This window comes from Elgaria multicarinata, chromosome 5 (genome assembly GCF_023053635.1).
Source record: "Elgaria multicarinata webbii isolate HBS135686 ecotype San Diego chromosome 5, rElgMul1.1.pri, whole genome shotgun sequence".
Lineage (NCBI taxonomy): Eukaryota > Metazoa > Chordata > Lepidosauria > Squamata > Anguidae > Elgaria > Elgaria multicarinata.
The window spans coordinates 132,229,775-132,256,151 of record NC_086175.1 but is presented as its reverse complement, the minus strand read 5'-3'; the positions used below and the strand labels follow the sequence as shown (position 1 = coordinate 132,256,151).

The 26,377-nt window shown below is 47.4% G+C and overlaps 1 protein-coding gene across 1 annotated transcript in view; it reads right to left on the bottom strand.

Annotated features, from left to right (window-relative positions):
* Positions 1-26,377, bottom strand: part of SLCO2B1 (solute carrier organic anion transporter family member 2B1) — an 80,141-nt gene that overhangs the window by 14,463 nt on the left and 39,301 nt on the right. Inside the window, exons 7-10 of the mRNA XM_063127871.1 lie at positions 24,635-24,746; positions 15,088-15,252; positions 13,073-13,265; positions 4,522-4,675 (exon numbers count right to left, since the gene is read on the bottom strand). Coding sequence (XP_062983941.1) covers positions 4,522-4,675; positions 13,073-13,265; positions 15,088-15,252; positions 24,635-24,746 — 624 coding nt within the window. The remainder of the gene's footprint in view (positions 1-4,521; positions 4,676-13,072; positions 13,266-15,087; positions 15,253-24,634; positions 24,747-26,377) is intronic.

The following is a 26,377-nucleotide window of genomic DNA, read 5'->3' as shown; positions in this document are numbered from 1 at the left end:
GTGCTATCCTGTCTCCCCTCAATCTTCTCTTCTCCAGGTTAAACATGCCCAGTTCTTTCAGTCTCTCTTCATAGGGCTTTGTTTCCAGACCCCTGATCATCCTGGTTGCCCTCCTCTGAACACGCTCCAGCTTGTCTGCGTCCTTCTTGAATTGTGGAGCCCAGAACTGGACGCAATACTCTAGATGAGGCCTAACCAGGGCCGAATAGAGAGGAACCAGTACCTCATGTGATTTGGAAGCTATACTTCTATTAATGCAGCCCCAAATAGCATTTGCCTTTCTTGCAGCCATATCGCACTGTTGGCTCATATTCAGCTTGTGATCTACAACAATTCCAAGATCCTTCATCCTTTGTAGCATTGCTGAGCCAAGTATCCCCCATCTTGTAACTGTGCATTTGGTTTCTATTTCCTAGATGTAGAACGTGGCATTTATCCCTATTAAATTTCATCCTGTTGTTTTCAGCCCAGCACTCCAGCCTATCAAGATCTCTTTGAAGTTAGTTTCTGTCCTCCAGGGTATTAGCTATCCCACCCAATTTTGTGTCATCTGAAAATTTGATAAGCGTTCCCTGCACCTCCTTGTCAGACCTGATTCTCAGTCATGCTTGTGATGTGCAGACTCATCTGATCTCCACTGATGAACCAGATGTGTAGGGTTTTGTACTGTTTTAGAAACCTGTTTGACATGCGAACCAAAGAAACAGGAGCAATGGCTCTCTCCATCCGCTTTGAGCTCTCTCAAAAGACTGTCTGTCTTGAGCCTAAGGTTCTAGCCAGGGAGCCAGGAAACTGCAACCCCAGGCTATGTGGTGAAGGTGTTACTGCTACGCCCCTGCTATCACGCAAGGCTGTAGGGTAACAGAGTTCCCACTACTGTCATCTTCACCATGTAGCCAAGAGCTGCAGATAACCAGCTGCAGAGTGAAATGGCAGTAGCCACAATCCTGCAGGAAGTAATTTGAATCTCCCGGTGACTTGGGTAGGACAGGATCCCCAGGCCTGCTGCCCAGGGCAATCTTCTCTCTATTGCAAGCACCGTGAAGTTTTATGCTGAATGCCAGAAAATCTATGGCCGCAATTGGGGAAAGGGACCTCGCTGATCATGGCATGCTGTGGATGTGGTGAGTGGGAACATAAAGGTACCTTGGGGGAAGTGGCACAAGGAACTGGGAGGCTTCTCTTTCCAGGAGGCCAAGCTAGGCCTTTTGGCAAGGGAGCCTGGAGGACACTCCACAAGGCCCAGACTCCTTGAAAGCAACAACTCACTCAGCTGCCTGTGGGACGCATCATGGGAGATTCCGCCTTGCAGAGTGCAGAGTGCAGGACACGGAATAACGGGCTCAAGTTAAAGGAAGCCAGATTCCAGCTGGATATCAGGAAAAACTTCCTGACTGTTAGAGCAGTACAACAATGGAATCAGTTGCCTGGTGAGGTTGTGGGCTCTCCCACACTAGAGGCCTTCAAGAGGCAGCTGGACAACCATCTGTCAGGGATGTTTTAGGGTGGATTCCTGCATTGAGCAGGGGGTTGGACTCGATGGCCTTGTAGGCCCCTTCCAACTCTGCTATTCTATGATTCTATGATTCTTCAAATACTTGAAGGGTTGTCACACAGAGGAGGGCCAGGATCTCTTCTCGATCATCCCAGAGTGCAGGACACGGAATAACGGGCTCAAGTTAAAGGAAGCCAGATTCCAGCTGGACATCAGGAAAAACTTCCTGACTGTTAGAGCAGTACGACAATGGAATCAGTTACCTAGTGAGGTTATGGGCTCTCCGACACTAGAGGCCTTCAAGAGGCAGGTGGACAACCCTCTGTCAGGGATGCTTTAGGGTGGATTCCTGCATTGAGCAGGGGGTTGGACTCGATGGCCTTGTAGGCCCCTTCCAACTCTGCCATTCTATGATTCTAGGATTCTATGAAAGTAACCCTGAAGCGAGATAGGCTGGTATAAGTGATCAAACAGACTCCCGGGAGCCCCACTACACATGGCGAGTTGGCAACCATCACTCCAGGTCTGTCCTCCAGCTATGTTGAGTTCAACAAGCATCACACCTTTGTGGTTGTATCCTCTCGTTTCTACTCCACGCAGTTCGTGGAGCGGGTGGGGAAATGGTCTGAGTGCTGACATCACGTCTTGCTTTAGGTGAACATTATGGAGAGGAGAGACGGGTCAGCGGCAGGCACAGGGGCTCCATGCTGTGTCGTTACGCCCTCAGAGGCAGTTCTTAAGATTGAAGAAAACTCCACACGGACTTCAGAAATGCCTGCCGATATTCGTAAACTACTTGCGTGAACTGGATTACTTGGGAGCCACAAACGAGTTTGAAATTGCAGTTCCTCACATTCCCCTGAATAGCTTTCCAAACAAGGGAGTGGAGCTGTGATCTCTTCTGAAGTTGGTATTCCTACATGACATTATTGGAACTGGCAAGCAAGAGGTGTGTGATAAACCGAGAAATCCCTGAGACAGATTTAGATTCCTCTGTGGAAGGTCAAGAGATCATAGAATCATAGAATCATAGAATAGCAGAGTTGGAAGGGGCCTACAAGGCCATCGAGTCCAACCCCCTGTTCAAGGCAGGAATCCACCCTAAAGCATCCCTGACAGATGGTTATCCAGTTGCGTCTTGAAGGCCTCTAGTGTGGGAGAACCCACCACCTCCCTAGGAAACTGGTTCCATTGTCGTACTGATAACCAGCTGGAATCTGGCTTCCTTTAACTTGAGCCCGTTCTTCCGTGTCCTGCACTTTGGGAGGATCGAGAAGAGATCCTGGCCCTCCTCTGTGTGACAACCTTTTAAGTATTTGAAGAGTGCTATCATGTCTCCCCTCAATCTTCTCTTCTCCGGGCTAAACATGCCCAGTTCTTTCAGTCTCTCTTCATAGGGCTTTGTTTCCAGACCCCTGATCATCCTGGTTGCCCCCCTCTGAACACGCTCCAGCTTGTCTCCGTCCTTCTTGAATTGTGGAGCCCAGAACTGGACACAATACTCTAGATGAGGCCTAACCAGGGCCAAATAGAGAGGAACCAGTACCTCCCGTGATTTGGAAGCTATACTTCTATTAATGCAGCCCAAAATAGCATTTGCCTTTCTTGCAGCCATATCGCACTGTTGGCTCATATTCAGCTTGCGATCTACAACAATTCCAAGGTCCTTCTCGTTTGTAGTATTGCTGAGCCAAGTATCCCCCATCTTGTAACTGTGCCTTTGGTTTCTATTTCCTAAATGTAGAACTTGGCATTTATCCCTATTAATTTCATTCTGTTGTTTTCAGCCCAGCACTCCAGCCTATCAAGATCACTTTTGTATTTTGTATTTGTGTTTTTCGACTGTTGGTTGTTTTATTATGGTTTTAATTTTTGTCAACCGCCGAGAGAGCTTCGGCACTCGGTTCTGGTCCGAGTTCAGATCTCACATACTGTCCCAGGAATTCACCCAAGGTGGCTGTGTGTTTGGGTGTGATGTCAGGGATGGAGATATGGTACTTTCATATGTCCTTGGTGATGTGAGAGCTGGTAAATGCCATGAATCTGGGGGTTCTTTTTAGGGCTGTGCACGGACCCCCTGATCCGCTACAGATCCCGATCCACAACTTTCGGATCTGGTCCGCTCCGCTCCACGCCAATCTGCCAGTGGTCCGCTTCGCTTTGCTGCGGAGCTCCGGATCCGAATTGGAGCTCCGCAGGGGCAGCGGCAGCGCTACCGCCGCCAGGTAAGCCCCTCCCTCCTTACCTGTGTCAGTCCGCAGTCCCGGCAGCTGCTTCAACTGAGCCCGAGGACTCAAACAGGAAGACCAGGCCGCGACAGACCAGGTAAGACCCTTCCTCCCCCCTTACCTTGCTCTGCTGCTGTCACCGCACGGGCGGTGGCAGTGCCAGGTAAGGCTCCCTTACCTTTTTTGCAGAACGAAGGATCAAGGCGAAGGATCCTCCTTCATCTCGATCCGCTCTGTGACGCTCTGCTGCCCCCCGCCGATCCTCTTCGCCTCCGCCTTAAGGGGAGGCAAACCACCCCGATCCGCTTCTGCTTCTCCAATCAGAAGAGAAGCGGAGCACAACCCTAGTTCTTTTCACTTGCCTCCTCTGATCCTCCAGTCTTTTTTTTACCACTTTCTCAAACACAGCAAACTAGTGCTGGCTTTCCAGCCTTCTTGAGAGTTACCGCCACTGCCCTCGGATCCTTCATGTGTGGGGATGGCTTGTGGTTCCTTAAGACCTAACTATATGTGAGATGCAAAAGTATGTAAGGAACCCCTGAGAACATTAGTTTTCAGCAGAAGCAGCTTCACCAGGGGGTAATTTGGAGTGGAGGCGCACACACACACACACACACACACACGCACACACACACATACACACCATTTCTCCACTCAAAATCTTCCTCCCAAACACTTTCCTTTATTTATTTATTGCGTTTATACACCGCCCCATAACTGAAGCTCTCTGGGCAATTTACAAAAGTTAAAAGTCCTTTCCCCTCAGGTTCCAAAAGTAGATAAAGAATCTCTACTCACCACAACCTTGTTTGTTTCATGATTAAAATTCAGACCTGAGCAACCAGCATAACAAGGAGAGACGTACTCAAGGTTGTCCCGACCACATATAGGGTTAAAAGATGCGGAGGAGCAGTTGCACTTGAGGTTACATTGAGCAATGAGTTGTCCAGAACTACACAAAGAAAAAGAAGTTACTGTTAGGCCTGGGCACAGGTGCACGCAGTTATTTATTAGGGCTGTCATTCAAGTAATCTATTGATCATAAGACTTTTAATGAATTACATCTGCACACAATTGCATACGAATACAAAATTTGTTGCACACCTGTGCCACAGCAGGCACCATCCCAGAAGAGGCATCGCCTTCTGAAGGAGAGAGAAAGAGGCAAGACTCTCCTAAGATGGTACCTGTCGCTGACGTTAAAAAAATAATTAACAATTTTAAAACAAACAAACCTATTGCCCAATTAAGTGGGCACAAGAGATTTCCAACCATTTAGCATAACGGATTGACTAAGGCCACAGCCAGACCTAAGGTTTATCCTGGGATCATCCAGGGTTCGCCCCTGCCTGAGCACTGGATCCCCTGTGTGTCACCTAGATGAACAGGTTTGACCCCTGGACGATCCAGGGATAAACCTTAGGTCTAGCTATGGCCTAAATGTTGCAGCCCTAATATTTATCTAGCTAATCATCCATGGCTGTGTCTATACGACTGTATTTACTTGCTGAGTACTATTATGAGAACGTTCTCATCAGCTGCTCTGCTTCTGGAGCATATGCCTGGCCCTGCTTCTAGAAAGGGGCTACATCAGGAGGTAATCGGTCACAATGTGAAAATATGCCTTCTTCTGGTCTTCCATGCAAAAGGAGGCAGGTTCATGAACTGAACACCAATATGCAGGGTGTGATCGCTGCTCACAGATGTCCATTTCTAATGACCCATTCATGTATCTCTGGGCCCTGCCCTGCCCTGGGCAACGAGCCCCTTCCTACTATCTACTTTCCACTGCGTTTCTGCTACGGTTGGTTGTTGTTTCTCTTTTTCCACGTCTACCATGACAACAACCGTATTTGAAAGACCGTATTCTCCCTTATGAGCCTGCCCGTGTTTTGAGATCTTCTGGAGAAGCCCTTCTTTCAGTCCCACCACCTTCACAGGCACGCTTGGTGGGAACATGGGAGGGCCTTCTCGGTGGCTGCTCCATGCCTGAAGAAGAGAAGATTGAGGGGAGACATGATAGCACTCTTCAAATACTTAAAAGGTTGTCACACAGAGGAGGACCGGGATCTCGTCTTGATCTTCCCAGAGTGCAGGACATGGAATAACGGGCTCAAGTTAAAGGAAGCCAGATTCCAGCTGGACATCAGGAAAAACTTCCTGACTGTTAGAGCAGTACGACAATGGAATCAGTTACCTAGGGAGGTTGTGGGCTCTCCCACACTAGAGGCCTTCAAGAGGCAGGTGGACAACCATCTGTCAGGGATGCTGTAGGGTGGATTCCTCCATTGAGCAGGGGGTTGGACTCGATGGCCTTGTAGGCCCCTTCCAACTCTGCTATTCTATGATTCTATGATTCCAGTGCTTTGGAACTCTCTTCTCGGGTAAGCTAGACTGGCTCCCTCCTTGATGGGCTTTCAGAAGCAGGCTAAAACTTGTTTGTTCCAGCAGGCCTTTAGAGAATAATCTGGTCCTCCATCTGTGTTAATTGTTGGGTTATTGTGCCAGAACTTTTCTCTCTCTGGAACTCTGTTTGTGCTCAGAAACAAACACACATCACGCAGGTCTTACACAGCAGAGCTGGTTTATTTCCTTCAGGCTTCTGTGCAGTTCAATTCAGATCAGTTCAGATCAGCACACTGAGGCATACACAGAGAGCAGTGATCATAGAGCAGTGATCAGTAAGCAGTGATCAGTTCCATTTTACACAAGTGAGAAACTATATACAGATCTACACAATTCTTATCTACATTACATACAGCTGTGATGAGGCTAACTTAGAATCTTGGCAAGGTTCCCAGAACAGCCTCTATCTCAAGGTAATTGCCCACAGATAGACTTTCTCTGTTTAACCCTGAGATAGCCATACACACACAATTTTAATGACTAAGCAAGTATTTCTTTCATATACTTAACAGTCCTCCTCTTGCGCATGTTGTTTAAATTGTGTTACAATCTGAGACCCAGCTTTAAAACATCTCTTTGTGTTTTATCATTGAACGTTCCACCTGTCCTTTCTCATTTTGTTTTACTTTGAATACCCATTTACAGGTAATGGCTTTACGACCTTCAGGTAAAGGTACTAGCTCCCACGTTTCATTTTTTTCCATTGCTCTGATTTCCTCTGACATTGCTTCATGCCAGCCCTGAGCTTCTGTAGATTCCATTTCCTGAATTTCCTCAAATGAAGTAGGTTCATAGGCTATTAGTAAAGCTCTATGAGAAACCTGTTTGCTTTGGTATTCATCTGAATAACGAATTGGAGCTTTGCGTTCCCTTTCTGATCGTCTTGGCATAGTTACAGGCATAGTTTCCTCCTCTACAGTTTCTTCCCCATCCCTCTCTTGCTGAGATTGTTCAGGAATTTCTTCTGTTTCTACAGCTTTCTGTTCTACAGGCAAACTTACATACTGTTTTGTTTCCTGCATTTGTTCATGAAAAACTACATCTCTGCTCACAATTACACTTTTGTGATATGGAGACCACAAACGATAGCCTTTTGTTTGTGTATCATATCCCAACAGTTTACATTCCAAACCTCTTTGAGCTAGCTTTCCTGGTCTGTTTTCTTTCTGAACATGAGCAAAACATTTACTTCCAAAAACCCTTATATGTGACACTCTAGGTTTTCTTTTGTAAAACATTTCATATGGGGTTTTTTCATGTACAGAGTGGTAAAGCCTGTTTAACAAATAATTTGAGGTGGACAAAGCTTCTGCCCAGAACAGGTTAGACAATCCTGACTCTTTCAATAGAGCTCTTAACATGTTCTGCAAGGTTCTGTTTTTCCTTTCTGCAACTCCATTTTGAAATGGTGAATATGGAGCAGTAAGGTCATGTTGTATACCCTCATCACTGAGGAATTTTTTTAATTGGTTGCTGAGAAATTCACCTCCCCGGTCCGTTCTTAGATTAGCTATAGGTTCTTTAAATCTATTTTTACTCCACTTAACAAACGCTTTGAACTTTCCAAAAGTTTCACTCTTCTGTTTTAACACATACACAAATCCAAATCTACTGTAATCATCAACAATAGACAAGAAAAATCTGTTTCCTCCTTGACTTGTCTCAAAAGGACCTGCAAGATCTGCATGTATTAATTCAAAAATTCTTTTTGTTGTTCTCTCACTATGTTTTGGAATGTTTGACTTATGACACTTGGTTTCACTGCATACATTACATTCTACATAGTTAGAACATGGTTTGATTTTCACCCCTTCACACAATTCTGGAATCTTAGAAATTATTTTATAGTTAGCGTGACCAAACCTTTTATGAGTTAAATGGATACACTCTCGGTGTGGTTTGCAATTGGCTATTGTTTTTGTTGTGACTTTGCTGGCTACAACTTCATTTTTTGTACAAGTATTAATCACATACAAAGATTCTTTCATTATTCCCTGCACACACACCTTGTTTCCCTGTTTTATAGTACAATTTTCTTCAGTAAAACAAACCTCATACCCCATTTCTGTTAACTGAAACACACTTAGAAGGTTTGTTTCCAATTCTGGTACATATAAAACACTTTGTAGTTCAACTCCCAGACAATCAAAATATACATTACCCACACCACAAATCTGGATTTTTATTCCATTTGCAAGGGTAACACACTTTTGCTCTGAAGTAGAAGTTTCCAAGGTTACAAATGAAAGTTTGTCTTTTGCCATACTTATTGAAGCCCCAGAGTCCAAAAACCAAGGATTCATTGTCTCTTTGACTCTTGCTAGAAGACACTTCTTTGTTGATTCAGCTTCATTCAAGTTGTTTTCTTCTCTCCACTTTGCTGTCGACTGCTTTTTCTTCTTGTTGTTGTTGCAATCCCACCTTAAGTGTCCTGTGGAACCACAGTTAAAGCATTTCCTTGCCTTTAATGCAGCCACCACATCAGAAGATTTATGGCTTTGTTGAAATACAGCCACAGGATGTTTAAAGCTCTGTTGTTTTGAAGCTTGTCTTCTTTCATAGGTTTCCAGTAGTTTTCCAGCTACATACTCGAGGGTTAAATTTTTCTCCTCTTGACTTTCCATCATGGTGACAACCGCGTCGTACGATGAATCAAGACTTGACAAAATCACATAGACTTGGGGCCTTCCTAGACGAGGCCTTAGCGCGCATTCTGTCCCGGCTTCCCTGCTGTGCGTCCAGATGACGCACAGGGGAATCCGCAGACAGGCCGCGCTGAAGCCTCGTCTTACCCGCCATAAGCGAAGTCGCTTATGGTGCGCCTTTTCCCCAGCTCCGGCCTCAGGCCGGAGCTGGGGAAAGTGTGGAGAGTTCCGCGGCTTTTCGCGGCTCCTCGCTTACTCGCGAGGAGCCGCGAAAAGCCACGGACCTGGCACGATGCGCTGTGCCCATCGTGCCAGGAGGTGGGTGATCCGGGGGGGGGGAGATGGCAGAGGGCGACGAAGGAGATGGTGGGGGGGCGGAGGGCGACGAAGGAGATGGTGGGGGGGGGCGGAGGGCGACGAAGGAGATGGTGGGGGGGGGGCGGAGGGCGACGAAGGAGATGGTGGGGGGGCGGAGGGCGACGAAGGAGATGGTGGGGGGGCGGAGGGCGACGAAGGAGATGGTGGGGGGGCGGAGGGCGACGAAGGAGATGGTGGGGGGGCGGAGGGCGACGAAGGAGATGGTGGGGGGGGCGGAGGGCGACGAAGGAGATGGTGGGGGGGCGGATGGGGGGGGATTAAATTAAAAAAAACTCATGGACGGGCGGCACGGGCATCGGGGACAGGGAAGACGAGCGGGGAAAGAGTGGGCAGGGAGGCATTGGGGATGGCAGGGGGGAGGTTATTTTTTTTTTAAAAAAGGCACTTACCTTGTCCGGCGGCTTCGGGCCCACATGGCCCCTTTAAAAAAAAAAAAACATGGCCGACGCTGCAGGGCTTCCGTCGTCCCTGCGGGTCGGCCGTCTAGGAGGCTGGGCGGCGCGCGTTAAACTCAGCACGCCGTAGCCCCGCCTCCCTGCCGGCTTATCCCGGCAGGTCTAGCAAAGCCCTTGGTGTATAGTTGTAAACTCCATCCCTCGTGCCCTGAGTTGATTGAAGATTTCTCTCATGCTTTTCAAATGGTTTGACATAGACTCCCCTGGTTTCAGCTTCATTCCATACAGTTTCCGGGTTAGAATTACTTTACTGCCCGCTGTTTCTCTTTGATATACAGCTTGTAGCGCATTCCAGCACTCTTTTGATGTTTTCAAAAACTGAATGAAGGCAATTTGAGAGTCTTCCACAGCTAATGCAATAACTGCCATTGCTTTTGCATCGTCCTTAAACCATTTAGCATTCTGTGGATCTGCTGTATCTGGTGGATCCTCTGTGACTACATACCACAGTTCAGCCTGAATCAGATACATTTGCATTTTGTAAGACCATAATGCATAGTTAGAGTCATTCAGCTTTTCCAACAATTGATGCAAACCAGACATATTAGCTCCTGCCATTTCCTCTGCTTTAGGAATTGGTATCTCACCGTCCTCCTGCTCAGAGTCCTCCTCAGAGTCAGCCGACTGAGATTTTTCCTCACTTTGCAGCACTGGCTTTAGCTTGATGTCTTCCTTCATCAACAGTTTTCTGTTTTAGCAGACTCCTGGTTCTGATACTGCACCGTTCCCATCAAGTTCTGGTTCTTCTGCCTGGGTTAGGCTGGCGTAGACTTGCCTGGACTGGACTGGACTGGGCCCATAACCTTTGTTGGGTTATTGTGCCAGAACTTTTCTCTCTCTGGAACTCTGTTTGTGCTCAGAAACAAACACACATCACGCAGGTCTTACACAGCAGAGCTGGTTTATTTCCTTCAGGCTTCTGTGCAGTTCAATTCAGATCAGTTCAGATCAGCACACTGAGGCATACACAGAGAGCAGTGATCATAGAGCAGTGATCAGTAAGCAGTGATCAGTTCCATTTTACACAAGTGAGAAACTATATACAGATCTACACAATTCTTATCTACATTACATACAGCTGTGATGAGGCTAACTTAGAATCTTGGCAAGGTTCCCAGAACAGCCTCTATCTCAAGGTAATTGCCCACAGATAGACTTTCTCTGTTTAACCCTGAGATAGCCATACACACACAATTTTAATGACTAAGCAAGTATTTCTTTCATATACTTAACATTAATGACTTCCCTTGCTCGGCTTCTACTTCCCTTGCTCGGCTTCGTCCATTTTCTTCTGCTTCCCCTTATGCCTGGAACGCTCTTCCAGAACATTTGAGAACTACAAGTTTAACCGCAGCTTTTAAAGCTCAGCTAAAAACTTTTCTTTTTCCTAAAGCTTTTAAAACTTGATTTTGTTCTGACTTTATACTGTTAGTTTTACCCTACCCAGTGCCTGTTTACCCTACCCTGTGCCTGTTTGCATTCTCTTCCCCTCCTTATTGTTTTATTATGATTTTATTAGAATGTAAGCCTATGCGGCAGGGTCTTGCTATTTACTGTTTTACTCTGTACAGCATCATGTACATTGATGGTGCTATATAAATAAATAATAATAATAATGACTTATAATTTTGCGGTGTATTTTAAACGTTTATTTTTTTTAAAAAAAAATCTTGTCCGTTTCTTTTCGTAGGTTTTACAATGTTTGTTTTAAACTTTGTAAGGTCGCCTTGAGGCCCAGTATTGGGCAAAAGGTGGGATACAAATAAATATTTTAATAATAATAATAATAATAATAAGGATTACCATTAATAATCGTATTTATGTTTGTAGCACTAGGTCCTGTACATTAAATATTAAAAAAAAAATAACCTGCCCATACACATGTAGGAAAGGGATGGAAAGGAGAATGAGGAGAAGATATGGTAGAAATCTGAGAGAGTCTAAAGATCATTTTAATTACAAGGAAAAGAAAAAGAGGGCGGTATGAATGCTGAAGGTCCAGGATGAGTCCAGGGCCGGGCAAAGCTGGTCATAGGCCCAGGCCAGATGGGAAATCTAGGCCCCATTTCAAACTGCTCATTAAGTATTTTTTATCAGTTCTAAATACATATGAACTAGAACAATTTATATAAAAAAAGTAATTGCAAGCACTTTTATTCAAGATGTATATAAGACACTTCTTCACATTCAGAAATGCTTTACGTGCTTTTCTTTGGGCAAATGCATCATCATCAACAACAGAAAAATCAAGCAACTTTGCCTTGTCAATGTTAATGTTCAAAACTGCTACTCCATTCAAACATTCTTGCACCGTTGCAGACCGAAAGTATGACTTGATTCATTTTAGATGCAGGAAGAGACGAGAAACCCCCGTGAGGGAGTGAGAAAACAAGCCCAAGGCAGGGGCGGAACCAAGGATGATCTTGCAAAGTATTATTTGTGTAGAAAAAGGATTTAATGAAGGATGCCTACGCATTTCGGACAAAAATGTCCTTCCTCAGGGCTTATTCAACGAGGTTTTTACATTTGTCTCCTATTATTTCATTGAGCAGACAACTGTAAAAACCTTTTTGAATGGCCCTGAGGAAGGACGTTTCTTGTCCGAAACGCGAAGGGCACCTTCATGAAATCCTTTTCTATACAAATAATATTTTGCAAGATTATCCTTGGTTCCGCCCCTGCCTTCGGCTTGATTCATTTTAGGACACTGAGGCTCCTCTCATGAGAGGCCGCTGTTGCTGGCAATGACAGAAAAACGCACAACGTGATGAGGACAGTTGGGGAAATATTGCCCAATCTCAAGTTCAATATCTGAACTACTTTGTAACAAATCTTTACCAAAAGGTCCCCCGTTGCCTCTACCAGGGGGACTTGCATTCAAGAGGCAGCTGGACAACCCTCTGTCAGGGATGCTTTAGGGTGGATTCCTGCATTGAGTAGGGGGTTGGACTCCATGGCCTTGTAGGCCCCTTCCAACTCTGTTGTTCTATGATTCTATGATTCTATCCCCCCCTCAAAATCGTAGGCCCATGCCAACTGGCTCCACTGGGCCCCCCTCTGCCTGGCCCTGGGTGAGTCTCCTTGCGCCCTACCTCTGTGTGACCTAGGGTGGATGGGGATGTGAGGCAAAAAGAGGCAAAAAGGTCTAGACACAAAAGAGGACAACACAGCAGATCAAAGACAAGGGAAAGGGAGCAAAACAAAGGAATAATAATAATAATAATAATAATAATAATAATAATAATAATAATAATAATTTATTTCTTACCCGCCTCTCCAATTGGATCGAGGTGGGGAACAACAGCAAGCATAAAATACATAAAATACTGATTAAAAATGAAGAAACACTGTGAAAATCCCTGAACCTGAGGGCTTTCCTTCCTCTCCTAACCTAAGCCAGACAAGTTTTGTTTGCCGTTTCTCTTGAAACGTCAGAGCAAGGCTCTCTCGCACGGCCCAGAGTACCTTCCAGAGTGGTCAAGGCCTGCAACCTCCTGCGTAGGGCAGCCCAGGAATACGAGGGGCAATTGAAAGAGGACGCAAAGGCCCATGCTGACGGTGCACATGACGGCCGCCTGCTTGAGGCTGAGGTGGCAGTTCTTCATGACGGCACCTCCGAGTACCATTCCCAACATGGCAGCAGGGATGTTGACAGCGCCTAGGGGATGGAGGAAGAGAATGGAAATCAAATGTCCCTGCAACTTCCCCAACATGCCCATCCTGCTTTGGTTGAACCAGGCCTGCCGAATGCTTCATCGCGGTAACGATAATTTCTTGCTTTTCTTTGTTATTAACATTGATCGACTGACATTGATCTGCTAAAAATCCAGGCATCAGTGTCCTGGATATCCAGCAAGAGAACCCACCCCGCTCTGATCTGGCTGCCCGCCACTGGAGACAGAATGCTAGATGAGGCAGGGCCTTGATCCAGCCAGACCATTATTGTGTTCTTTGATAGCACTTACTGGTACTAAGATAAAAAGGGCCTGGGGGATTTAGCAAAGGCTTTTGCCCTTCATTAAAAGGGATGTCCCAATTTCGACCATCATTTGGCACAGGCACAAACATGTGCTTGCCAGTTTAAAGCAGGTGTTCCCAGGGCTGGTTCCAGTCTTTTTTGCGCCCTAGGCAAGGTGAGCTGCTTTCACCCCATCCCCCACCCCACCGTACCCACCACCACCACCGTACCCCACCACCACCCCAGGTACGTTACCTATCCCTTACCCGAAGTCCTCCTGGCTTGGCGGGACGCTGCAGTGGGGTGGGCGGCTCCACGTTCTGACTTCCGGCGTGCCCAGAAGTCAGAACGTGGAGACGTTCGTCCCCCCCCCCCCACCGTCCCAGCTTGGCTTTGGCTGGGAGGGCCCAGCTGAAGCCAAGCTGGGAAGTTGGGGTGGGGGCCAAACATGGAGCTGTCTGTTCGCCCCCCCCCCCCCAGTGTTCTGGCTTGGCTTTGGCTGGGTGGGCCCAGCAGAAGCCAAGCTGGGAAGCTAGAGGAGAGCGGTCAGACGGCTCCACGTTCTGACATCCGGCGCGCGCTGGACATCAGAACGTGGAGCTGTCCATTTGAAGAGCGTTCGGAAACTTCAGCTGGTTCAAAGAGCTGCAGCCAGAGTGTTGACTGGTTACAGGGACTGGTTACAGCTGGTTACAGGGAGCACACAACTCCCCTGTTAAAACAGCTCCACTGGCTTCCTGTTTGTTTCCAGGCACAATTCAAAGTGCTTGTTATGACCTCTAAAGCCCTATATGGCTCAGGTCCAGGTTATCTGAAAGATTGTATTCTCCCTTATGAGCCTGCCCGTGCTTTCAGATCTTCAGGGGAAGCCCTTCTCTCAGTCTCACCATCTTCACAGGCATGCCTGATGGGAACATGGGAGAGGGCCTTCTCAGTGGCTGCTCCAGTGCTCTGGAATTCTCTTCCCGGGGAAGCTAGGCTGGCTCCCTCCTTGATGGGCTTTCGGAAGCAGGCAAAGACTTTTTTGTTCCGGCAGGCCTTTGGCAAATAATCGGGGCCTCCGTCTGTGCCAAGGACTTTTAGAATTGTCATGTTAAATGTTTAAATATTTTAAAATTGGAATAGATTTAATATATTTTTAACTTTGTATATTTCTATTGGTAGGTTTTAAATGTATATGTTTTAAGTTTTGTAATGTCGCCTTGAGGCCCAGTATTGGACAAAAGGTGGGATATAAATAAATAAATAAATAAATAATAATAATAATGCATAGAGGGAGGGATAACACCGTGCATTTTTTACATATATATATTCTTTTGCTGGCATGACTTGTCTTTTGGCAGGAGTTTTGTTCATACACACACACACACACACACACACACGAAAGAACTAATTCTGAACTGAAAATTGAATCCTGCAGAAATTTGGCACAGTGCTCCCTCTTATGACAGAACTAATGTGACAGAAATTGTATATGGGTGTCATAGATCATGTGACCGGGGAAGAGGAGAATAGCACATACCTATGATCATATTGGCAATGGATGCTGTCAGGGTGAACTGCCGCTCCAGGAATTTGGCCAGAAAGGTTGCTATGCCAGCAATCATGCAAGAGAGATTGATCAGAGCCAAGATAGTCACGACAAAGATTGGATTCTTGAGATTTCTCAGCAAAACCACAGGAAACTCTGCAACAGACCGGAGGAAAGAGTAACAAATGACCAGGTGGCTTCATTGCAAACACAGTGGGCACCATGGGCTAAAAGCTGGCAGATACTTCAAACAATAATGCCTTACATGCAGTTGTCCATACTCTGGGAACCTCCAAATTAGATTACTGCAATGCCCTCTACGTGGAGCAGCCTTTGAAGATGGTTCGGAAGCTGCAGCTTGTGCAAAATGCAGCGGCCAGATTAACACCGATTCTGGCCCACTTGCATTGACTGCCTATTATTATTATTATTATTATTATTATTATTATTATTATTATTATTATTATTATTATCCCGTCTTTTGCCCAATGCTGGGCCTCAAGGCGGCTTACTAAGTTTAAAACATACATGGGGGGGGGGGAACAAAACCATAAACGTTTAAAATACACAACAAAATTATAAGACATTGACATAGATGGAGGGCCAGATTATTCTCCAAAGGCCTGCTGGAACAAAAAAGTATATGTTTTGAAAGTAAATGTATGCCTATACGTTTCCGAGCTCAAGTCAAGGTGCTAGTTTTAACCTATAAAGCTTGGGACCGCAATACCTGATGGAACGCCTCTCCCGACATGAACCTACCCGTACACTGCGCTCAACACCTAAGGTCCTCCTCCAAGTGCCTACTCCGAGGGAAGCTCGGAGGATGGCAACAAGGGAGAGGGCCTTTTCGGTGGTGGCCCCCTGACTGTGGAATGATCTCCCCAATGAGGCTCGCCTGCCACCAACATTGTTATCTTTCAGGCACCAGGTCAAGACTTTTCTCTTCTCCCAGGCATTTTAACGGCATTTAACAACGTTAAGTTTGTTTTTAATGGACCCCAGAATTGTTGTTTTTTAAATGGATGCTGCTGTTTTTATACTGTTGTTTTTATGTCTTTGATGGCTTTTAAATTTTGTATACTTTTTAAATGTTTACTGTTTTTAGCTTTTGTGAACCGCCCAGAGAGCTTCAGCTGTGGGGCGGTATATAAATGTAATAAATAAATAAATAAATAAATTGTAAAGTAGGAAAATCCACCCCATACAGAGGTAAACATGACTTCCTCTATGCAACTTGGAGCGAGATCTCCCCCATAATTTGAAAGGGTTAGCGGGGACGACAGTATTTAATAGAATATATTTAAGGAAAGTTTGCTAATAGTATAATAATAATAATAATAATAATAATAATAATAATAATAATAATAATTTTATTTATTTCTTACCCACCTCTCCCTTTGGATCGAGGAGGGGAACAACATTAAGTACAATAGAATATAAACCAAATGCATAAAACTGACTAAAAGAGCATATAAAAATGATACAATATTAAAATAGCAATCAGGAAATCTTAAAATTCTTAGGTTTAAAATTCATCTGGGTAGGCCTGCTGGAAGAGACTAGTCTTTATAGCTGTCTTAAGCTTGAAGATAGTGTTACCGTATTTCTTCGATTGTAAGACACACACTAATTTCAGTACCACCAACAGAAAAAAAAACCCTAAGACACACCTGCGATTCTAAGACGCACCCCATTTTTAGAGATGTTTATATGGGGAAAAAAGTGTGTCTTAGAATCGAAGAAATAGGGTAAGTTGACAAGTCTCCTCCGGCAGGCCGTTCCACAGTCCAGGGGCGGCAGAAGAGAAGGTCCTCTGTGTAATGGTTGTCAGCCTAGTTTTGGCTGACGGGAGTAAGTTCTCCCCAGAGGACCTGAGTGTGTGGGGCAGATTGTATGCGAGAAGGCGATCCCGCAGGTAACCAGGACCCAAACCACGTAGGGTTTTAATGGTAATAACCAACACTTTGTACTTCACCTGAAAACGTTCAGAGCGCCGTCCAGTTCAGTTTTATTGGATGAGTTTCAGTTATTGAGGCCCGAGGATGTGGACAAGGTGCTTGGCCAAGTCCGGTCAACCACCTGTGTGCTTGACCCTTGCCCCTCGTGGCTCATTACATCAAATAAGGAGGGGATCGCTGGCTGGGTCCAGGAGGTTGTAAATGCCTCCTTGAGAGAGGGAGTGGTGCCAGCCTCTTGAGAGAGGGAGTGGTGCCGGCTTCTTTAAAAGAGGCGGTAATCAGACCACTCCTGAAGAAGCCTAATTTGGACCCGGAAGATGTTAACAACTACAGGCCAGTGGCAAATATCCCTTTCCTGGGCAAGGTGCTTGAGCGGGTGATTGCAGGACAACTCCAGGCACTCTTGAATGAAACGGATTATCTAGATCCATTTCAATCGGGTTTCAGGCCTGGTTTTGGAACGGAAACTGCCTTGGTCGCCCTGTGGGATGACCTCTGTCAGGAGAGAGACAGGGGGAGTGCGACCCTGTTGGTTCTCCTGGACCTCTCAGCGGCCTTCGATACCATCGACCATGGTATCCTTCTGGATAGGTTGGAGGTACTGCGTTGCAGTGGTTCCGCTCCTACTTGGATGGCCGATTCCAGAAGGTGGTGCTGGGGGATTATTGCTCTGTGCCGTGGCTCCTAAGCCATGGGGTTCCACAGGGCTCTATCTTATCCCCTATGCTGTTTAACATATACATGAAGCCGCTGGGGGAGGTTATCCGGAGATGTGGACTGAGGTGTCATCAATATGCGGATGATACCCAGCTCTACCTTTCCTTTTCATCAAACCCAGGTGAGGCAGTGACTGTTCTGAACCAGTGCCTGGGCACGGTAATGGACTGGATGAGGGCTAACAAACTGAGACTCAGTCCAGAAAAGACGGAGGTACTGTTAGCGGGTGGTTCATCTGTCCGGCGAGGTGATGTTTGCCCTGTCCTGGACGGGGTTGCACTCTCCCTAAAGGATCGGGTCCGTAGTTTGGGGGTGCTCTTGGATCCAGAACTGTCACTGGAGGCACAGGTGAACTCAGTGGCAAAGAGCACCTTTTATCAGCTTAGGTTGATATACCAACTACGCCCTTATCTGGACAGAGATAGCCTAGCTACAGTTATCCATGCTCTGATAACCTCTCGCTTGGATTACTGCCATGCGTTATACGTGGGGCTGCCTTTGAAAACGGTCCGGAAGCTTCAGCTGGTACAAAATAGGGCAGCAAGGTTATTAACAGGGACTGGCTGGTGAGATCACATCACGCCAGTCCTTTTCCAGCTTCATTGGCTGCCAGTCCAGGTCTGGGCCCGATTCAAAGTGCTGGTATTGACATTTAAAGCCCTAAACGTTTGGGGCCAGGTTATCTGAAGGAACGCCTCCTCCCCTTCTCCGTGAGCCCCTGCCAAAGGAAGTGTCTTTTTTGCGAAGTGTAAGCCGCTCCGAGAGCCTTTTTTGGCTGAGGAGCGGGGTATAAGTATGATAAATAAATAAATAAATAATACTAGGAGGAGGGCCTTCTCTGCTGTGGCACCCCGGTTGTGGAATGAGCTCCCCAGAGAGGTCCGCCTGGCGCCTATACTGTACTCCTTTCGTCGCCAGCTGAAGACCTTTTTATTCTCCCAGTATTTTAACACTTAATTTTAACTTAAATTTAAATTTTACTGTTTTAACTCTGTATTTTAATCTTATATCAACTTTGCTGTGTGGTTTTATCCTGGTTGCGCTTTTTATACTGTATTTCGTAATTGTGTTTTTAACCTGTTGGGTGTTTTATTGTGGTTTTAATTTTTGTGAACCGCCCAGAGAGCTTCGGCTATTGGACGGTATAAAAATGTAATAAATAAATAAATAAATAAATAAACTAATTGGCAGCCAATGGAGTGATTGTAATGTTTTGGTTTTTTTTTTTATTATTATTAAAACGTTTGTATCCCGCCCTATATCACTAGGATCTCACTAGGATGTTGGTGTATACTTTTCTTTCAAAGTTCTTTCAATACTTTTCTTGTCACCCCTGCAACAACACACACACCCCTTCTTGCTGCTGGACTCTGAGGCCCTCCTGCCTTCACCTAGAGTTTGCTGCAGCGACGTTTCTTCTCTGTTACATTTTATCTTCCTTCGAGGAGTGCAGGGTGCTGTCTTGACATCTTCTTTGCCCCAGGGTGGCTCCAAATCTGCATGGCGTCAGTTAGATTAGGGGTCCCCAACCCCCAGTCCATGGCCTGTTAGGAACTGGGCCGTGCAGGTGAGCTGCTTTCATTCACCCACCCCCACCCCAGCGTACCTGGGCGCGGTGCACCATCTCGCCTGCTCAGCCGAAGCGAAGCTAGGATGCTGGGGTGGGGTGGGGGGCTTTGGAACAATGTGCCCGGCCGGAAGCCACTCTGGGAGAGTGACTTCCGGGCGGGCCGTTCTGAAGCCGCCCGCCCGCGCCAGCGTCCTGGCTTCGCTTCAGCTGGGCGTCCAACCCAGCCGAAGCAAAGCCACACCTGCCCCCCCCCAGCATCTCTCAGAGCCGCTGTGGGAGAGCGGCTTCCGGGTGCAGCGTTCCGAAGCCGCCTACCCGCGCCAGCGTCCTGGCTTCGCTTCATCTGGGCGCCCAAGCCAACCGAAGCAAAGCCACGCCCCCCTCCAGCATCTCTCAGAGCTGCTGTGGGAGAGCGACTTCCGGGCGCGCTGTTCTGAAACCGCCTGCCCGCGCCAGCGTCCTGGCTTCGCTTCAGCTGGGCGCCCAACCCAGCCGAAGCAAAGCCACACCTGCCCCCCCCCCCCCAGCATCTCTCAGAGCCGCTGTGGGAGAGCGGCTTCCGGGTGCAGCGTTCCGAAGCCGCCTACCCGCGCCAGCGTCCTGGCTTCGCTTCAGCTGGGCGCCCAAGCCAACCGAAGCAAAGCCACGCCCCCCTCCAGCATCTCTCAGAGCTGCTGTGGGAGAGCGACTTCCGGGCGCGCTGTTCTGAAACCGCCTGCCCGCGCCAGCGTCCTGGCTTCGCTTCAGCTGGGCGCCCAACCCAGCCGAAGCAAAGCCACGCCCCCCACTCCAGCATCTCTCAGAGCCACTGTGGGAGAGCGGCTTCCGGGTGTGGCGGCGGGGGTGGGGAGGCTCCCGCAGCTCCGCTCCTCCCTCTCGGGGACCAGGCAGGCACGACCCTGGCCGCCACCGCCGCTTGCAGGCATGGCGGGCCTTGTGTGTGGGTGGGCTGGAGGCACACGGCGCCATCGGCGCTCCGAATGGAGAGCAGGTCGCAGCTTGGGCTGATGCTTGGTGGGAGGAGGAGGGAGGGAGAGTGGCTGCGGCTGGCAAGGAAAGGGGCGACCCACCCCTTGGCGCCTCCCTAACCCTTCAACCCATCCACCCCCCTGGTCCGTGGAAAAATTGTCTTCCACAAAACCGGTCCCTGGTACCAAAAAGGTTGGGGACCACTGGGTTAGATGACACAGCTGTAGATTTGAAGCCACCGTGGGGCAAAAAGAGCTCCGGAACCGCTCCAGGGGCGTTCCCGGCAGATGGCAACCCCTCATTGGTCAATGATAAGGAACGCCAACAGGCACACAACTGCGCATCAATTTTAACAATTAAATCAGACACGGCCTTTGCTCATATGTGGCGGTGAGTGCCTTACCTCTGTGTAATCTGCATATGGAATCTGAGTGTTTTTTTTTCTGAATTGTTTTTCTGAATTGTTTTTCTGAAAGTTAATTTTGTCACCCAATAAGCTTATTTACTCAAGTAATGTTTATTTATTTACAGACTTTAAAGACTGTACATCCGAGGAAGTCTGAAATAATGACGAAACGGGACACATAACCGGATTCCTGTTAGAATAACTAAATAACTTAGTGCAATTAAAAATAATTCAGTCTGTTGTTATAACTTTATTGTTAAGATATCAAAAAAGCAACCATTTGCCTTATGTTTTTGTCATCCATACAACGGTTTAGAAGTCATTATTCCGACGCTTGATACAACCTTTGCTTGACTGAACTGCTTAAAATTGATATAATTATTAAAAAATAGAAGTCATTATTCTGACTCTTGATACTACTGTTGTCTGATTTCATTGTTAAAATGGATACGCAGTTGTGTGCCTGATGGCATTCCTTATCATTGGTTACTATCAACTGCAGCCTTCGTGTGTTTTGGTTCAACCTCTCATTGGTCGCCATCCACCTGGGCAGGGAGTGGGCTGGTGAACTGAATGGCCGCTGGAATGCCTTGCACTGCCTTGCTATGGGGAGAAGAGTTTCCCTTTCAGGAAAGTAAATTATTTTCTTCCCCAAACTGCTACTGCTGCCGCTGCCAGCTCCTCTTCCTCCTAAAATAAAATATTTTCTTTTCCCAAGCTGCCTCCGCCTCACCCTACACTGCTTTAACATCTTTTCTTGTCTCAGGGAGGGGCAGGGGAGGGGGCGGATGACCGCCATAAACCCCGCGCTTGCTTCTTGGCGTGGGGATTATCTGGTGCAATCCTGCAGGAGTAAAAGCACAGTGTTTGGGGGCCCCGCGGAGCCCGCTCGGTACCGTGAAGACAGCCCCCAGGACAAGTGAACAGGGCTCTCTTTCCTGCTCTTTTATTCTCACAACGATCTTGTGTAATGGGGGCAGACGGAAAATACGTTGCTGTTTGATGGAAATAAAACTAGCTGGGTTAAAGGAAGAATAAGGCATTTAGCTCAATCTGGGGAGATGGGAAGTGTTTTATTGGACCGGACAGGAAAAAAATCTGCATTATTCTGATTGATAACAGATCTCTAAATCAAATGTTCATAACCTTCTCGGTAACCTGCTGTGATAAATTTGCTAGGCACTTCGAGGAGGAAGTTGCCCGGACTCGCTCGGAACTTGATGCCACAGTTATCGCAGAGCCTGGGGAGGTGTACAGTGCCCCATCTAATCACGTTTTTTGAGATCGGTTTCAGTTGTTGCAGCCTGATGATGTGGACAAGACGCTTGAATCCGTCCGTCGCACTACATGTAAGCTTGACCCTTGCCCATCCTGGCTAATTCGATCTAGCAGAGGTGGATTGGCTGGGTGGGTCCAGGGCGTGGTAAATGCCTCCCTCTGTCAGGGAGTGTTGCCTGCCGCCTTGAAAGAGGCCGTGGTGCGCCCTCTCCTGAAGAGGCCCTCCCTGGACCCAGAGGTATGTGAGAACTACCGCCCCATTGCTAATATCTCCTTTTTGGGCAAGGTGCTTGAGTGTGTGGTAGCCGGGCAACTTCAGACGTTCTTGGAAGAAATGGATTATCTGGACTCGTTTCAGTTTGGTTTCAGGCCAGGGCACGGCACTGAAACAGCCTTCATAGAATCATTTGTTGTTTATTCGTTCAGTCGCTTCTGACTCTTCGTGACTTCATGGACCAGCCCACGCAAGAGCTTTCTGTCGGCCGTTGCCACCCCTAGCTCCCCCAAGGTCAAGTCTGTCACCTCCAGAATATCATCCATCCATCTTGCCCTTGGTCGGCCCCTCTTCCTAGAATAGCAGAGTTGGAAGGGGCCTACAAGGCCATCGAGTCCAACCCCTTGCTCAATGCAGGAATCCACCCTAAAGCATCCCTGACAGATGGTTGTCCAGCTGCCTCTTGAAGGCCTCTAGTGGGGGAGAGCCCACAACCTCACCAGGCAACTGATTCCATTGTCATACTGCTCTAACAGTCAGGAAGTTTTTCCTGATGTCCAGCTGGAATCTGGCTTCCTTTAACTTGAGCCCGTTTTCCGTGTGCACTCTGGGAGGATCGAGACGAGATCCCGGCCCTCCTCTGTGTGACAACCTTCTAAGTATTTGAAGAGTGCCACCATGTCTCCCCTCAATCTTATCTTCTCCAAGCTAAACATGCCCAGTTCTTTCAGTCTCTCTTCATAGGGCTTTGTTTCCAGACCCCTGATCATCCTGGTGGCTTGGTGGCTCTGATTGATGACCTACTCCGGGTGAAAGACAGGGGGAGTGCTACCCTGTTGAACTTCCTGGATCTCTCGGCGGCTTTTGATACCATTGATCATGGTATCTTACTGGGTCGGCTCTGCGAGGTGGGAGTAGGAGGCGCTGTGTTACAGTGGTTCTGCTCCTACTTGCGGGACCGATCCCAGAGAGTGGTATTGGGGGATTCCTGTTCCACCCCATGGCAATTAAGCTGTGGGGTGCCACAGGGTTCTATTCTGTCCCCCATGCTGTTCAACATCTATATGAAGCCGCTGGGTGAGGTCATTAGGGGTTTGGGGGTTGGGTGCCATCAGTATGCTGATGATACTCAGCTCTACTTCTCCTTGTCGTCGGAGTCAGCTGGGGCTGTGAAGGTGCTGGACCAGTGCCTGGAGGGTGTAATGGGCTGGATGAGGGCCAATAAACTGAGGCTGAATCCTGATAAGCCGGAAGCTCTGTGGATTGGTGGTTCCCGAGTCCGGGAATTGGGTAAGCGACCTGTTCTGGATGAGGTGGCGCTCCCTCTGAAGGAGCAGGTACGTAGCTTGGGAGTACTCCTAGATCCATCATTGTCACTGGAGGCCCAGGTGGACTCTGTGGCACGGAGTACTTGGGGTCAGCTTCGGCCTTTCCTGGACAGGGACAACCTAGCCACAGTAGTTGCATGCACTGGTAACTTCCCGATTAGACTACTGCAATGCACTCTACGTGGGGCTGCCCTTGAAGACGATGCGGAAGTTGCAGCTAGTGCAAAATGCAGCAGCTATGCTGGCGGGTACATCTTACAGAGACCACATAACACCGGTTTTAAAGGAACTGCACTGGCTGCCTACATGCTTGCAGTCAGAATTCAAGGTGCTGGTAATGACTTTTAAAGCCCTAAACGGCTTGGGACCTCGATACTTGAGAGAGCGCCTCTCCATATATATGCCTGCTCGAGACCTTAGATCTGTTGGAGGAGCCCTTCTCCGCATCCCACCAATGCAACATATACGTTATGATGGGAGAATGCCCTCCCCTGGGAGGCCCGATTGGCGCCAACATTGATTTCATTTCGACACCAAGTAAAAACATGGCTTTTTAACAAAGCCTCTGATGGTTAAACTCACTGGCACATTGTTTTAACTGTTTTAACTGCATCTATTGCTTTTAAATTATATATTGTTTGAACTTGGATCATGGTTTAATTTGTTTTTAAATGTGTATATTTATTGTTTTATACTGTATGTTTTTCTCTGAGTTCTTAGTGATAGAGGGCAGGATATAATTTTTTTAAATAAATAAATAAATAAATATGCTGCAGCATTCCAACAGAGCTTTAAAGCTACCATTTCACAGCGTGTTTGGAATTTCCTCAGCAACCAGTAGAGAAGGTTATAGGCTGTCTCTGCTCCTTCATCAATGCATATTAGTAGCCACTGCTCCTCAGTGGCTGGTTAAAATGGAGCAGAGCAGAGGTTCTAGATCAGCCTTCCTCAACCTGGGGCGCTCCAGATGTGTTGGACTGCATCTCCCAGAATGCCCCAGCCTGGCTGGGGCATTCTGGGAGTTGTAGTCCAACACATCTGGAGCGCCCCAGGTTGAGGAAGGCTGTTCTAGATGGACAATATACACAGACTTACTTTTGATGAACTGCATCAGAGAAACGTTTTCCAGATTTTCAGGTTTGGTTCTCAGCGCATTCATTAAATCTTTCTTGTCCATTTCTGCAAAGCTCTTCCGTGCAGTCTCCTCCTAGCAACGGGCGAGATGTAACACATAACTATTCCTGCGACGTCTCCGGATCTGTCTGCCAAGGGCAATAGTTCTGAAAGCCAAGCTTTGACCACGCTCCAGGGAACTCCACCGAGTGATCACTTTATCAATCTCATTCCCAAATTCGGAAGAGTTTAGCCCAGTTTAATCCAACCTGCTAGCTTGCTTCCTTCATTAGGGTTACGGCCTGCCTCTTCCCCGTTGCCACATTTTAAAAGAGAGCCTTGTGCACAAGTCTTGCGCTTTTTACCTCCTTACATTTCACAACACAGAGAGTATACCTTTTGGGGATGCTTTTGGGGAAGACTGGCATAAAACCTGTATAATGCCATGGTGTGATGCCAGTTTTATGCCAGTTTTATTGCCATACTTTCCCCCAAAGAATCTCGCAATTTGTAGTCTGGCACTCGAGTTCGCTGTTACAGATCATAGAATCATTGAATCATAGAATAGCAGAGTTGGAAGGGGCCTACAAGGCCGTCGACTCCAACCCCCTGATCAATGCAAGAATCCACCCTAAAGCATCCCTGACAGATGGTTGTCCAGCTGCCTCTTGAAGGCCAAAAGGGTGGGAGAGCCCACAACCTCCCTAGGTAACTGGTTCCATTGTCATACTGCTCTAACACTCAGGAAGTTTTTCCTGATGTCCAGCTCGAATCTGGCTTCCTGTAACTTGAGCCCGTTATTCCGTGTCCTGCACTCTGGGAGGATCGAGAAGAGATCCTGGCCCACATCCCAGGTACGTGGGATGAAGCTTTTTATCTGCTTTGTCTTTCTGATGGCATTTAACTTGTATGTCTCTAAAACTTCATGGCTTTCTAGTTCAGCTTTAAACCTGGTTAAGACAAGTACCTTTGAGGGACAAAACATGCATTGCGTACATGGGTGCGTATTAAATACAGGTGACTTCTTCTACGGCAGCCCTCCCCAATCTGGGTCTCTCCAGGTGTTTTAGTCTCCAGCCCTACATAGGATGGCCAATGGTCAGGTAGCAGGGGAATTATAGTAGAAGACATCTGGGGGGACCCAGGTTGGGGAAAACTGTCTATGGGAAGCAGCATGAAGAAGTACAGAAGCAGCGGGTGAGTGTGCTTAACCCTTCCCACACCTACATCATCATCAGACAAGCGTTTTATTGCACACTCGTTAGTGGGCACTCATGGATTTACGCAGGTTCTACTCACGATGTTGTCTGCGTCCCATGCACCTCCTGCCCCTTCTAGCCTTCTTTGTGCAACAGAAAAAAAGACCCCGGTAAATCCAAATTATTTTTGAGACGGAAGTTGCTGCTATTTCCTGCTGCGTGCAGAAGACGCAGCGCGATCAAAACGGGCCACTGAACGGGCCACGTGCACATTTATTTCCTCTTTCGAAAGAGGAAGTAATGAGGGAACAATGGATCCCCCCCCTCTGGGGTGATGATGCTCCTACTCTGGTTTTGCTGCAACTACTTCTGACTCCAGCTGCTTTGCATCCCAACCTGCACAGTGATCCAAACATATGCTTGGAAGGGGAAAGAAGTTGGAAATTCTGTGGGACAAAGCAGTTCCAGCAAAAAGGCTATGGTTAGGGAAATGCAAGGCCAGTGCCAGATTATTTTGCGCCCTAGG